General features: G+C 41.6%; 1 protein-coding gene across 1 annotated transcript; it reads left to right on the top strand.

The window, feature by feature from the left end:
• Positions 1–7,893: 7,893 nt before the first annotated feature.
• f (espin protein forked) lies at positions 7,894–15,373 on the top strand. The gene is made up of 13 exons (XM_089593157.1): positions 7,894–7,980; positions 8,498–8,762; positions 8,814–8,846; positions 9,395–9,471; positions 9,514–9,665; positions 10,040–10,209; positions 10,744–10,819; positions 11,294–11,463; positions 12,159–12,543; positions 13,603–13,955; positions 14,025–14,203; positions 14,779–14,975; positions 15,050–15,373. Exons 1-13 carry the CDS (start codon positions 7,894–7,896, stop codon positions 15,336–15,338), a joined length of 2,433 nt encoding a protein of 810 aa, XP_089449283.1. The 3' UTR covers positions 15,339–15,373.

Genomic DNA, 15,373 nt, shown 5'->3' with positions numbered 1-15,373 from the left:
CTCATCTCATGTGGCTAATAAAAAATAAAATCAACCATATTCACAAACTCACAATACTTTAGACCTTTTACCATTGACTTATGGAAGCACAGGCAGTGCAGCCCTTTGACTTTACAGTTTAAATCAACAGTTAACTTAAGTATGTGATATGTATTGTGTCACTGAAATCTTGAATAACGATCAAGCACATACGTCAACTTATCAGTCTAAGAGACAACCGAAGAAAAAAGGCTTAATAAAGAGTGTCAGTCACACGAAGAGTCTCCTAAGAATGGAGCATTGGATCTCATATAATCCGAGAATGTTGGGTTCTTTGTTTGTTTACAAGACTTAAAATTTACTTATCTGTAATAAATGTATTTTTTATTTAGTAAGATCCAATGCTCCATTCTTAAGAGACTCTCTCTGTGACTGTGCTTCTTTTTTAGGCCTTTTTTCTTCAGTTGTCTCTTTTCGACTGATTAATTTATGCATATATATTTGATCGTACTTCAAGATTTCTGTAACACAAATTTTTATTGAAACAAGGAAAAACCAAATTCTAAAGGAGCAAATGCATATTTACAGTATCAACTGTTATGATTAAAAGTTATAAAACTCAAACAATTGCTTTATTCAAACGTATTATCAAGATTTATGTTTCACTTTGCACGTTGATAAATCTTATTAGTTCACAAATTTTTCTAATATTCTTCCATTTACGATGCTAGTTGAGACTTTTAACTTGTGTGTTATAAAACTTTGTTATTGTAATATTGAAACCTCACAACATGAATGTGTGATACATTGCACTGTAACATAACACTGAAAGTTTTTTAATCCAACATAGACCATTACATTATTTTGGAGGATTCATCAAAACGAATTTATTATATAGAACAACTTGTTAACTTTCAATATTTAAAATCATTTAACAGTGTACATACACACAAGGTCATTTCAATTGAAAAATTAATCAAGGTAGGATTGGTAGGATCAGCTTCTGCAGACTTACAATAAAATTTAAGAGCTGCTTGTATAATCATCGTTAATTATTTGTTAAATGTAAAACAAATAAAGCTCTATGTTTTATTAACAAATTTTCTTTATTTTACAAATAAACACAAGCCCTTAACATAAAATTATGAATTTTCACTTTCTTTATATCTTAAACACCTCTGGTATAGTGGGATCCAATGCTCTATTCTTATGAGACTCTTCGTGAAAGGACCGTGCTTCCATAAGTTAACGGTAAAAAGCTTAAGGTATTGTAATTTTTTTCATGTGGTCGATTTTATAGGCCACATAAGTAGAATGTTTATACTTTTACATGTTAATTTTTGGCTCAAAGATAAATTGTAAACTTGCCGCAGATAGCATAGAATAAGTCAACTTATTATTGTCTATCTATGAAATCAGTTGCGGCTAGTTTATAGTTAACAAAGTGGCTCTACTGTAAGTAGTAGTATTAGTTATTTGGATCAGCGCCATCTAGCGGTCTTTATTTTTTGGCCAAAAGTAGCTCCTAAAATTCTCAATCAGAGCAATTTAGATTAGAGCCATTTAGTCAATCATAAACCAGCCGCAACTCATGATGAAGGTATAAAATAAAAAAATAACGATACATGTGTTTTTGGCGGCAAGTTAACAATCTATCTTTTACTCAAAAATTCATCTTCAAAAGTATAAATACACAGGAGGTCAATTTTTGATACAAAATAGATTGTTAACTTGCCGCCAAGAACACAAGTACTGTTATTTTTTGATTTTATAGCTTCGTTATGAGTTGCGGCTGGTTTACAATTGACTAAATGGCTCTTATTCAAATTGCTCTGATTGAGAATTTTAGGAGCCACTTTTGGCCAAAAAACAAAGACCGATAGATGGCGCTGATCCAAAAAACTATTACTATATACTATCCTATCGTATATGCACTTGCTCCACTTCAAATCCTCTGTCCTTCCTCCATCCAAATGCGTGGACGCGTTATCTCTCGGAAATTACGCATGGAACTTTAATTGATCAACCGCTCGTTTCGATGACAAACACAACATGGATCAAAATGCAAAAATAAAACAGCTCTATCTGGCCATTCGACACCGCGTCCTTTACTCACTCGATCGGGGCACGAATTATCTGTACGATAATTACGTCCGTGCTTTTAAAGTAAAGGTTGAATCGTGCACTTACACTTGCGTTTTTTTCATTTAATCACCAATTACGTCTAAGGAGACTCGATAATAGTTGGGAGCTCTAATTCAGTTTTCGGTACATTTTGTGTGTTATTAATTTTTTGGCCAATTTAAGCCATGTAGTTATTAAAATATTTTAAAATAATAATGAAACAATTTAACATCCCTTAGTTAAAAAATTTAAAAAAAAAGTATATTTCGATACTTCTATTTGATACTGCAGATTAACATGATACTCTGCATATTTTTATCAGTATCCACATTAAGTAAAAAGGAAATCATGACTGTAGAATTGACTGAAAATCAAAGCTGTGATTAATATACAAATAAATAAATAAATGAAAACTTGTTTGAAGTTCAAGTATAGCGATGTTTATTCAATTGAAACATATTAGTTATATGGTATACAATGGAATATTGAATACATAATATATTGATGGGTTTTATTGTTTTCCTTGATATTTTTCATTGTTCGGGTTCAAATGATCAGCACGGTTGTCCTTGTTAGCCTGCAGGTTATCCTTGTGCTGCGGGTTGTTAGGGTTCAGGTGGTCCGCTCTGCGATCCTGAGCTACCTTTTGATCGTCGTCCTTTGGCATCTGCAACATACAATAATATCAAAGGTGTATAGCGTGTCTGACTTTGGCAAAATTCAAAAAATACAATTGCACTTTTACGTCGTTGAGTTGAAATATTATTGATTGGGCGTGACCAAACTTTATTCTACGACTTTGTGGGCTTTGGAGACGAGTTTAAAAAATATTTGAGAAAAAAATAAAGATGATCACCACAAGTTTAAATGTCGTGTTGAATAAAAACAGTTAGTTAAACGGTGTCAGAAAACAATATTTCCAAAATTTATGAAAATAATCATGATTTCTAATAAAGGAACCTAGTGTAATTATTATAAATAATCTTGTAACGGAAATCTTAGATTAATCACGCATATGTGATTTAATGAGCATAAAAGGCATGAAATGCAATATTAATTTTTAATATTCAAATTTTTAGTGAATTTGATTAAAAGCCACTAAAAATTTATTTCATGATATTGATAATTTTCGTAACAAAAGTTAAATCACATGAGAATAATAAAACCAGTATCATTAAAATGATTTGCAACACAATTTCTTTGTATATTAACAAGAATGAAAATAAATTATATACGAAAAGTATATTATAGTGTTTGACACAATCAAATTCTTCACGTCTCTATCTCTGAGATGGACAAACTTTGTACATGAAATAGTTATATCAGAAGTAAATGACGAATGTCTGAAACATTTTTAACAAAAAACTGTGTCAAAAATCTTCAAGTTGCAAAAATTGTGTAGAATCACTTTATGTCTGTCGTTTTCGTGCAAAATTTATTTTGGGCCATAATAAAATAAATGTAGATCGTACTCACCGCGATTGATTATCAGAACTTGAGATGAACCGAGGATTGAAAACTGGATGTAAGTACGACAAACGCTGCTGGTCGTAGCCTTTGACTGACTGTGGTGGTACTCGTCGAACCTCCTTATTTTATACTCGTCGCGACTGGCAAGGGTTTGAGGAGTCATAAAACTCGGGGACTCCCCTACGTGCTGTAACATATCAACATTTGGAATGCAACTAAGCGTTTCCGCTCGCAAATATGATATGGCACATGAAATGGCTCTTCGGTGAAGAGATATAAAAAATCACTACCCAGAGACTGAGACAAATTTTTATGATAAAAGAATCGTCCGTTGTCGAGCCCTACATGCTTTATCAGCCGATGTAAGTATTTGCGTGCAGTTGGCGAATGTCACCTACAATAGTCTCGATGTTCTTTTTTTTTTTTTTTTTTTTTTTTTACTCAGAGGAATACTTTTACGTTAGTGGTGCGCAAAAAGTATTAATTTCCATTTTTCTTTGTTACCAGCAACGACTTGCCCTACTGGTGCCATGGAATGTATCGAGTGCCTATATGTGCAGATGTAATAATTCAACTTTGTTTCATTTTCTACGGAATAATAATAACAATGATACACTAGAAAGTGTATTTTGAAAACCTATACATCGATTTTATTATTATTTTTTGTCAAGCACCACACTTCGAATGCCTGTAACCCTTTAAAAAGAATTAATATTAGATAATCATTTGTTCACAAGATTGAGTTGGCCTAATTATACGAATATCTTACAATTTGAAGTGTTTATAAAAAAAATGTAAGACCTACTAGCTCGGGTCAGTAGGATACATATCAAATAACCAAAAATAACTAAGACAAATATTAGTAGTCATAACAGTAAAAATTAAAATTCAAACAAAAAATTAATTGTATAAACAAAACACGGTTAAAACTCCTTCTTTCACGGCGAGCCTATAACGACGCACTTTAAATGGTTGTTCCATGAAGATATATAAAAAATCACTACCCAGAAAGTGAGACAAATTTTTACGATAAAAGAATCGTCTGTTGACGAGCCCTACATAACTGATCAGATGATGTAGGTATTTGCGTACGGTTTTGTAATGTCACGCAAATGGGTAGTACAATCTCAACGAACGAAACTTTCAGTTAAAAAATTTTCACAGACAGCAAAGCGACTCGCGTTTGTACGAGCTGCATCATTTTTGTATAACGTTCCCACACGTGGTTAAACACCTCCGAAAGCCAAATACCTATGGATACTCGGTATAATCACCGAAGCCATTACAGTAAGACAACTGTTTTTCGTCCTCAACTTCATTAGAAATATCCTTTTGAAATAGTTTAAAAATCAATCATCATGTACTTCGTCATTAGTCGCGCAAGTCCTTCGGTCGCAAAAAGTCCCGCAAACATTCCATCTACATCGGTGTATAGGGTATACACGCATGCTCTCGAGTATTTCCTGCAAAAAAATGCAAGCCTCGTCGCTTACCTACGCAAATTTCACTCACCGCGCCGGGCAGCTGTCACCACGCTGCCTCCATTCATCGCACCTGCGTTTGAAAAAGTAGAGAAAAAAAGAGAAAAATGGCACAAAAGCCCTAATAGACTCGAGCATCCTTACGCGCGTTCATATATTATATATACCATGCACTGTGAGCAAGAATCTCGGCTTTCGCACAAGAGTCGAAAGCAACGGCGACTACTTTCTATACGGTGCGCATTGCAGCGCAAAGGAAGTCATTACGCGGGGCTTTCGACGCCGATGGCCGTGAATATTCGCGCTCGCTGCCACTTATTAATAAGAGCATTATGTGCGTATGCGACTCTTTTTTTTTTTTTTTTTTTTTTTTTTTCTTTCTTTCTTTCTTTTACCCAATATCCGTTTTCGCGACTCGCGATTTTCACTTTTAATTACGGTCCCGTGATTCAAAGTTCGACAATGTCTCGACATGAATTTTCAACGGTATTTTCAAACATCGCAAGTGATTGTTTTTCCATCGGGAGTAATAATGGCTACGCGAGAGATCTCCGTAGAAACTCTATACAAGTAAAGGTGGTGCAAGTACTTACTTTTTTTTTTTTTTTTTTCTTTTTTCGTCCATAAATCGACAAAGTGAAAGTGTGCGGGGTATCAGGAGGAGAAGCGCTTTCGAATTAATTCTTTTGTAAAAGAACCATATTGAAATATCGAATATCGTTAATACCTAGTTTTCTCAACATCCGAGAGTATACGTTTTCGTGACTTTTTCCCCCCTCGAAACAACCAAAGCGTTTCACCGACGATAAATTCTCATATTATAGAGTTATTATTAATAGCCTTTTTTTTTTATGCTCTCGATGACAATTTTACATCAATGGCGTTAATCACAACCGAGAACGTGTACTTATAATTCAGCTACAAATTGAAAATCGATAAGAGATCGGTACACATCCATCTTTCGCGTAGGCTCATTTTTCAAAAAACAACCCTCCGAGTCTACTCACTTTCCTCAAAGCTGCATCATGCGTATATACACTCGAAAGGATAAGCACACAATGGCGAGCAATTATCGCCATGGCTTACCGATCGATAAATCGGCGTATAGCAGGCCACCGGTGAGCAAAGCTTTCGAGCAACTTTCTACGCCACAGATTTTATTCCACGGATCAAAGTACGCAGCGAGAAATACAAACATACGTGTATATACTTATTGCGCGCCAAAAGTGTTTGAGTGATATGCGTTCGCACCGTGACGATCTGTACGCGCATGGTTTTCCGTTCTCCCGAGCACGATTGTTTTTTTTTTTTTCCCCCGACTCGTTGATGGACGGCTCAATGCGCGTGTATTACCACGAGAGAGTCGGCGTTCCCTGGAGCGCGGGTGGATAAAAAATTACAAGGCGAATCCAAAGACAACGGGGAGCGCGTGGAATGTCGATATGGGAAAATCGGCGAGCGCGAGTGGTGCGGCTATCGGTTTGACGAAGCTCGCTCGGCTTTTGCGTTTTCCCGCGGTGTGTCTTTGGAGTGGGTTATCGCCGGGTCTCGAGTTTCTTTGGAAAATTTCCGGATAATCGTGGCTTTTCACTTGTATTTTTCAGACTCGAGTGCTATTTTCTCCCGATAATGTAATGCGTTACTGATGTTACGAACTATTTCTTTTTTTTTTTTTTTTTTTTTTTTTTTTCATTCTTACATGTGACTAACTGTTTCCAGCTGAATTCGTGTGTTTTATATTTGGAACGAGGCGAAGAAAAATTTGGAAAAACACCTGCACTTTCTTCCGTAAGAAAATATTGTTTTTATGAAATACAATGTTACAACTAGTAAAAAATCGAAAAAAAAAAAAACAGCAAAAACAGTGCTTAGTATCATTTTTGAAAAAAACTTGATGGTTGTGCAAAAATCGGCTCGTCTACAAAGCTATGAGATTCTAGTTTAGACAGTCGTCGATGGGAAATATAAAAAATTACGACATAATTGCCAATAGGTCCTTTACACTCCACAACAATCAAGATTCCATACCAGGAAAGAAAAGGCCACAATAACAAAGCCAGTGTCACGATACATGTGGATATAAGGTTTCTCAATGCGCAATTTGTACACTCGCTACGCCGCAAGTTATTAGTAGTGTACAGCGCAGTAAGTAACGCAACCTATCGCCAAGTATGCCGACACGCGGAGGATATCCGATGACCATTTTGCCGAATGGCCCACGCTGCCCACGCAGCTGTAGTGTGCTTTCTTCTTATCATCAAACTGGAGAGCACAAACAACTTTCAACAACAACCTGTTGTTTTTTTTTTTTTTTTTTTTTTTTCATGTAAAAAGATTGATTGTACGAATTGCGCAATCATTAATATTTTGATGAATAGGTATTGTGGTGAAAGATGAGCGGTTTCGGTCGTTGCGACATCGATGTGTGTGCAGTGACACGGTTATATACTCGATTTCTTGGAGCAGCTGCTCCTAGATGTGTACTCATTGTATTTTGATTTTATTGGCATTACGCGGATGGACAATTACTTTTGTGTCGTAACGTACCGATTTCTTAGCAAAAGTAACGTCTTTTCTAAACAGTCGAACTGCAATGTGTGTCAGGAGGATTCATTTTTTCACTTGAAAATTAGATTACCATTCATCATCATCATCCTTATTATTATTATCATTATCATTGTTATTGTTATAATTACATCTATTGAGTCATAACAATGAAGCAAATGTATACCAATATACATTCCAAATGAGTTCGACGTCTGTAATAAAACAATCCACGTGTACCTTTTGTGATTTCAGAACGAGGTGGAAGAAAGTGCAGTCCAATGTCCCGATTGCAATGGCCAGGGACAGGCTAAACTCGGACTACTCGGAGAACATGAGCGACGCTACGGCTTGCAGCTACATGGTCAGTTCTTGCGAAAATGTCACGGAACACGGAATTATATACTTCAACACGTGTACTACATGTTACGCGCTCGTCGGACCTTAAGGTGCAGTGTATTTTTTTGTCCCACCCGCGTGTGGTGGTGAAACCTCACGCGTTTAACTGAGAAATTGAGTAATTTATTGTTCCTTCCCATACAAGTGTCGTAGCTTGGCTGCCGTGACTCGTGAGTAAAGAGTATAAGGCAAACCCCTTTTTTACCGGTATATCCTGTCCTATTATCCCTCGATTTTGTATCTTTTAAAGATATCATGTACAAAGAATTTAAGTATAGGAAAGTTGTGTAAACTAGTAATAGCATCTGCATCGATTGATTGGTCGAAATCGCCGAGATCGGTATACAGATCGGTAACCATAAGTTTGTCTTCGGGGACTCGCAGCAACAGTCCGATCTACTATTCACACATAAACACAATACACCAGTACAATCGAATAAAAAAAAAAAAAAGAAAAATACTAACTCCCCACCGGCCCTTGCCGATCCACACGCCCGCAGCGTTCAGCGCGCAGCAGCATGTTCCAAGAGCCGTTCTTCCTGCACCCGCCGGGCTCAAGGCCCCGGGACGGCCTCTACATCAATCCCATGAGTTCGGCGTACGCGCGCCAAAAGGACAACGTTGGGCTGAACGGCAGCCCAAGCACCGGTGGCGCGAGCAACGGCTCCGAGTCGTTTTACCTGCACAGTCCGCACGAGCTCGTCTACACGCGCATCACCCATCTGTTTGATGAAACGCCGAGCCTCACCGTTGCCGCCACCAGCAGTGACCGTCCCACGTGCACCACGAGCCCCAGCAGCAGCAGCAGCAGCCGAGCATCCACCGACAGAAAGGACGAACTGATCACCGGTATGCCTTTTTACTTTGCTAATATTAGTATTGTTATTTGTCTTGAGAGCTGTTTTTAATCGTTTCGTTGCTTGGGGGGATATACTACATCCCCGTAATCGTGAAAACTCGCACGAGCGACATACCTATATGGATAAATGAGAATCGATTTATCTGCTTTTAATGAGCGCGCGAAAGACCGCACGGCCCGTTTGAAGGGAAGAGAAAAAAAAAATACAAACCTAATGACGCGTGTACCTGTACGGTTCGCGTGTTATGAAAAATCGGGCTGAATTGCCGATCGCGTGCTCAATTAATCTCGATACCGTTGCGTTGGAAGGATCGTCGAGCTCAAAAAAAAGCAACAGCAGCAGATAGAAGCAGAGATGGAAAAAAACGCGTTTGTGTGTCCCTCTATATACCGTGGCAATCGAGAGAAATTAGAATAAAAGCAGCAGTGTCGGTGAAACTGCAGTCCAACGATAAGCTTTGACGCGGATGAAACAAAGTTTCCGATTCCCGATACATACCGATTTTTTTCGTACCGTGTATGATTCGTCGATCCGCAGTGAAAGTGGACGTGCACATCAACAACAACGGCAGCCACAGCAAGGGCAGCGGGAGTAGTCCGGTGTTGCCGAGCATCGCCAGCGCCGGTAGCTCGCCGAGATCGGAACACGCGGCCAAGGCCACCGATAGCGGCAGCGAGCACGCGTACGAGCAGATTTGCATCGGCCGGGACGAGGCAGCGCTGTGCCAGGCCAGAGGCTGCGCTGGTAGCCCGTCGTCGGTTGGGGCGCACAAGAAACTCGCGGCCACCGATAACGTCGCCGACACCAGGTAATTACTACGTATACGATGTATGACTATACCGATACCTGGTTTTTTTTTTTTTTTTTTTTTTCTTCTCCTATAATGATGCGTGCACGGGGTTGAATGTAAAATGATGGTCATGTCGATCCTATTGGAGAAGACAAATCGGTTCGTCACTCTGTCGATGGCAAGGATGGCAGGAAGATGAGCTTGTTACCTGCAGCATCGTTGTTTAGGGTACCAAGTACCAACTAGGTCTCACGTGAATGAGCCCCATATAAATGAACAAACGAGTGTGTGGTACAGAAACCTCAAATCAAACAGAGTATATCTTCAACGTAGCGAGCGTAATATTACGTATACAGTTAATCGCTATCGGTAATCGGTCTAATTTCCAACAGATCCCACAGAGGGGGAGATAGACGGTACAGCAGATCGAGCAGTGCCAGTGAATCGTCGAACATGAGCAGCGAAGTTCATTATTCCTCGGCGACATCGACGCCTCCGCTTTCCCGTAACAGCAGCAACGAGCGGATGAACAAGAGCCCGAAAGTCCCGGATGTCCCTACGGGTGAGACAAAACCCCGTATACCGTTGGCTCAAGTGCGATACCGATTTCTTTTTTTTTTTTTTTTTTTTCTTCCGCATGCATTTCTAATAGTACTTACAAGATGGATGAAAATTTTACATTGTCCGCGATACCGATACCATACTATTATTATTTTTGCCGTACAAGGACGAGCTAAAAATTATAGATACGTACGTACGATCCCCTGAAAAATACTGCCGATCATTCGCAAGACTTTGGCTATTGTTATCGATAACATATCGGTGATGTGGGAAACCGACGGTACACAACTCGTAATTGTCGTGTACGAAGATAGTGTAATACGTATTTCGTCGGGGGTATACGCTCGGAATGATTACTATTTTTATTGGAAAAGCCGTGCCGGAAGTGAAAGCGCATGTGCCGGTTGTCGCGTGCGCACATACTTGATGCGATGGGGCGTTGATTTGATTTTTTTTTTTTTTTTTTTTTTTAATTTCGGTGTTGAAACTTCGATAGCTATGGTAAAATGGTAAAGTCGGCGAATTGTCGTTTCAGAAAGGAAAATCTCGACGGCCAACTCGATGAGGGCGGACAGTGAGAAGGACGCCAAGCCAACGATCAATGGATTCAGGCAAGTAGGCCGAGCCGATCGGGTGTGAAATAGAGGACGCGTTTATACAAGTCCTTTGTCGCTCGAACGATCGGTCGATCACCGAAATTAGAAATTCATGATTGATTGCGAGCATTGTGTCGTACTCTGGGAAGGTTAACTTATTGTTTTTTTTTTTGTAGTATCTTTCTTGAGTTGAAAATAAATAAATCGAGAAAAAGTTTCACCTCGCGATTCCTTAACGGCGAAAACGGTATGGTTTTCAAGTAAAATTAAACAATTGAATCGAACAAAAGAAACCGCTTGATTAGAAAAAAATACAGCCCCGCATCGATTACCTGAAACCCATTGTCTCTCGATGAAACACAGTGGCGCGTAATGAAAAAAATTACACCCCGGATCTGCAAAATGTTTCTCTCATGAAAAAAGAAGCACCTTTTCCGTTGACGCGCAATTGAAAGAACCAATTGGCTCATCGTATTGTATTCGCAGCAGTATATTCAGGCCACCGCCACCGCCACCTCCACCGCCCCCGGAAATCGAGGAGGTCGTGATAGTGACGTCGAAAGTCGTGGAGAGCACCGTCAAAGAGGAGAACAAGCACGGCAGCCAGTCTGCCACGCACCAGGAGCAAAAATGCGAGGCCACCATTACCACGATTTCCGGTGCGAAAAAAAAAAAAATTTCTCTCTCTCTCTCTCTCACGCAATGTAAAACAAAATTCCCACATTTTGCGCCCTTCCTTTGATCTCGCGGTAAGTATACACTCGGAAGATCGACTTTATCCCGTGAGTTTGACGTAACGCGCCAAAGTCCATATCATCAACATCGCGTACACACATACCGCAGTTAAATACAAAACATGGACGACGACGATGATGATGATGACGCAGTGTTATCAGAGCGTGTAGTCGAAGATCCTAGTCGGGGCCTTGAACACGTGTAAAAATCCACGCGCTTGCATCCAAAGCGTCAATTAAAATACACGTTGAAACGTATCACGTACACGTACACTTACATCACTGGCCGCGCATAATGTATATGTACACACGAGGGTACAGGATCGGTATGGGTGTATCGGTACTGCCGCGTGGAGGTATCTTAATTGGGGCTCGGGAGTCGGGAGGCGCATGGAGTGCATCGTGCACTCGGGCGATTATGGATGTGTGGCTCGGGCCATTATTACTAGACCATGGCGCTCAGGCGGGCATATAATACACTTACCTAGATTTCACCCGCGACTCTTTCTCATTCTCTCTCCGTGCACCATAACTGCGCACCTGGTGTGCCTATACATATATGTTAATGGTAGCCTCCTCCTCACGTGTTCAATGTCCGCATGCATGCACTCCAGCAGCAGCCAGCAGCAAGTCCGGCTGCGGCAGCAACGAGGCTACGACGACAGTGGTGCTGGAGGGCTGCCGCGGCGGCGAGTCCCCGGAAACGATAGTCGGCAGCGGTCAGCCGGCAGGACCGAGCGGCCATCACCACCAGCAACGGGCCAACGAGATCGGGGAGGAGTCGGGCAGGACCTTTACCACCACGACCACGACGAGCGGTTGTCAGGTGACCGCCCACCTGGTCAACAGGCACATGGTGCTGCCCTTCATACCGCCCAAGTTCGCAGCCCAGTCGGCCGACTCGGACACACTGCTCAAGCCCTCCGAGTACCTCAGGAGCATTTGCAAGGCTACCACCGATGCGGCCAATACCTGTGCCACCAACACCCTCCTCTCCAAGGCGAGGTGAGTTTGGTTTCTCTTTCCTTTTTTTTTTCTCCATGACTTGGGCTTTTTTTTTCGTGATGGCAGGTGCGATCTCGAGAGAGAGAGTTTTCGGCGATTTTGTGCGATCGTTCGGTATTTAGGATAGGTAGGGAAAATGCCTCGTTTTTTTTTTTCTTATCTTGGAACACGGGTGTTACAATTTTTTTTCCATTATTTCGATTAGCGTTATACGATTCCCGATAAATGTGCTGTCGGAGATAAGCGCGCGCGAGGATCAATAAGTCGTATACTTTTAGTGCAGTTCAATTTGTAATTGACAGTGCGCAACGTGTACACGTGCACTTTTATATGATGTCTGTGATGCAATTGAATGCACTTTATATTGCCATACGCCGACGAGAAAACAATAAACGCACCGTTGGGTTGGTTGGGCCGATCTAATTGTCTTTGTCGAAGCCAGCAACGATCAGATTAATTTTTTATCGAGTATACTGTAACGATTGGAGTAATGTTCCTTTGAAAAGCGCACGTATATAAAGATAAACCATGTTATATGAGGGGAAAAACACGCGTAGGTTACGGTGACATGATTATTACCTTTTATATCGTATGACCAATTTTTAAATTGCAATTTTCCTCGTCCAATCGCGCGAATTTATACACGCAGGTTCTAAAACATGGCTCAAAAAACACGGTACCAGCTCGATTGATTTCTTTTTTTTTTTTTCTCGGCTAAAGCGCGTTCCGCTACACGATCTGCACATCCGGCTCGAAAATGGCAACACACGCGCCAGCGCAAAATATACACCGAACGTCCGTCAAACTCCTCTTCCTTTTTTTCTTTTTCCCCCCACGTATAATAAGTATACCTACTTGTTTCGAACAATTTCTGCAAAAATATTAAACACACTCGCGCGTCGGACTACAGGTGTATAATATGTATGCATATCTCTTCACCTTGTGGCGTTTAGAGCTCGCCGGCCCGTGAAACGAGGTGTATTTTTTCTTCTTTTCCCACAAATTTACGGCTTTTTTATGGTACGATTATTTAAGATATGGTGAGCAAATTTGAAACAGGTCGGTAGACAACTTGGACATACAGGGCAGAGGCTGCGAGGAGCCCGAGGCGGCAGAGGAGCGTAAGAGCGAGGGTGACGCGGAGGAGGCAGCCCAGGACAGGGACTCGGTCGGGCCACCACCACCCCCGTTGCCTCCACCGCCGGCCAACGGGGTGGGGACAGCCACGGGTCTGCTGACGTCCTCGAGCGCCACGGCCGCGGAGACGAGGCAGGCCCAGCAGTTGCAGCAGCCCCTGGCCACCATCAGCATCCACGATCTGTCGAGCGTCCAGCTGAGACGCACCAACGCCAAGATGCACGCGGCCAAGACCTTCTCGGCTCCGCCCAATCGCAGTGTCTCCATGAACAACGGTCCGTCTTGTTTATTTTCAATCAATTACCATTTCATTTTCGAGCTTACGTTGCGCCATTGTTTCGCAGTGTCGGAAGCGGTTTACGTCCAGAGGACGGACCTGATCGCCGAGTTGAAGAAGACGCGGGACATACCGGGGATTAAGAAGCTCAAAGTCGAGCGCGCCCAGAACGAAAAGTCCCAGGAGCGGAGCCTCATATCGGAGATCAACAAGAACTTTAGCGCGTCCAACTTTGTTGATCAAGTAGTGTACAAAATTCCCTTTCTTCCCCTCCCCCCTTTTTTTTATTTCTAATGCGTGTTCTAAAAATGTTACGGAATACAATCAACGTATGCATGTTTTTTTTTTCAAGTTTTTCTCCATTGGCTTTTATTTATCGACAATATCGTGGAAAGTGAGCAACAAATCGTACCATTGCATACACTCGTGGTAGAAGCCGGTGGTGTTTAGGGTATCCAGTCGGGTAGAATTAGATTTTTCGAAAGTTAAATTGAAAATCGTTTTCGCTAGATCCTAGCGTTATCAGTAACATCTTAAGTTGACAAGCCTTTTACCATTTTTGTGGCCATAGATTGGCTTTTCAACTTGGGATGTTTTTTCTAATTTTATTATCTAGTGAAAACATTTTTAGACCAAGGTTGTCAAATTCTCTGATTTTCGGCCCGAAACCGGCTTATTACATCCAACCAATCAGAACTATTTTCAGTATGACCGTAGAAAGAGCAAAAACTTCCCTTAGTTTTTTTTTTTTTTTTCTTTTTCATCTCCGATTTTTCTCCCTGGACTCGAGTATAGCCCATAATTTTCGATCATCTCGACAGATACCGGAAAAGGACAGCGCGGGCAACGTGATACCGATCTGGAAGAGACAAATGCTGGCGAGAAAGGCGGCGGAACGGGCGAAGCGGGAGATGGAGGAGAAGATCGCGAGGGAGAACGAGGAGAAGCGCATACAAGCTATACCGCCCTGGAAGAGGCAACTGCTCGCGCGGAAGGACAGCGAGAACAAGTGTCCGGGGTGAGTCGCAGGGTCACGATTTTTGTTGCCGATCTTTACGCGAATTCGATACTGATAAAATCGGTATATAACAGGTCGAGTGCAGCGACGCAGCAACACACAACGCCAGCGACGACGGCTGCGATGTCCTTGCCGAAAATCGAGGTGGCTCCGAAAAAGGAGCTGGTGCTCGAGGTGTCCTCGGTGCCGGTGACGGAGGAAATCGGCAACAAAGCCGCGGTGGCGCAAGAGGAGAAAAAGAGCGAACCCAATCACCATCAACACGACGACGACGGCGATGACGACGATTCCGGCAACGTGCACATCATTCCTTGGAGAGCGCAACTTCGCAAGACAAACAGCAAACTCAATATCCTCGACTGAACGCAAAGATCGGCCGGCGAAATCTTATGTGGATC

The sequence above is a fragment of the Copidosoma floridanum genome, unplaced genomic scaffold, assembly GCF_036245765.1.
Source record: "Copidosoma floridanum isolate Cflo_tuat_1 unplaced genomic scaffold, Cflo_Japanese_pri ptg000019l, whole genome shotgun sequence".
Taxonomy (NCBI): domain Eukaryota; kingdom Metazoa; phylum Arthropoda; class Insecta; order Hymenoptera; family Encyrtidae; genus Copidosoma; species Copidosoma floridanum.
The sequence above is the reverse complement of the archived record's forward strand: the minus strand, read 5'-3'. Positions and strand labels throughout refer to the sequence as shown.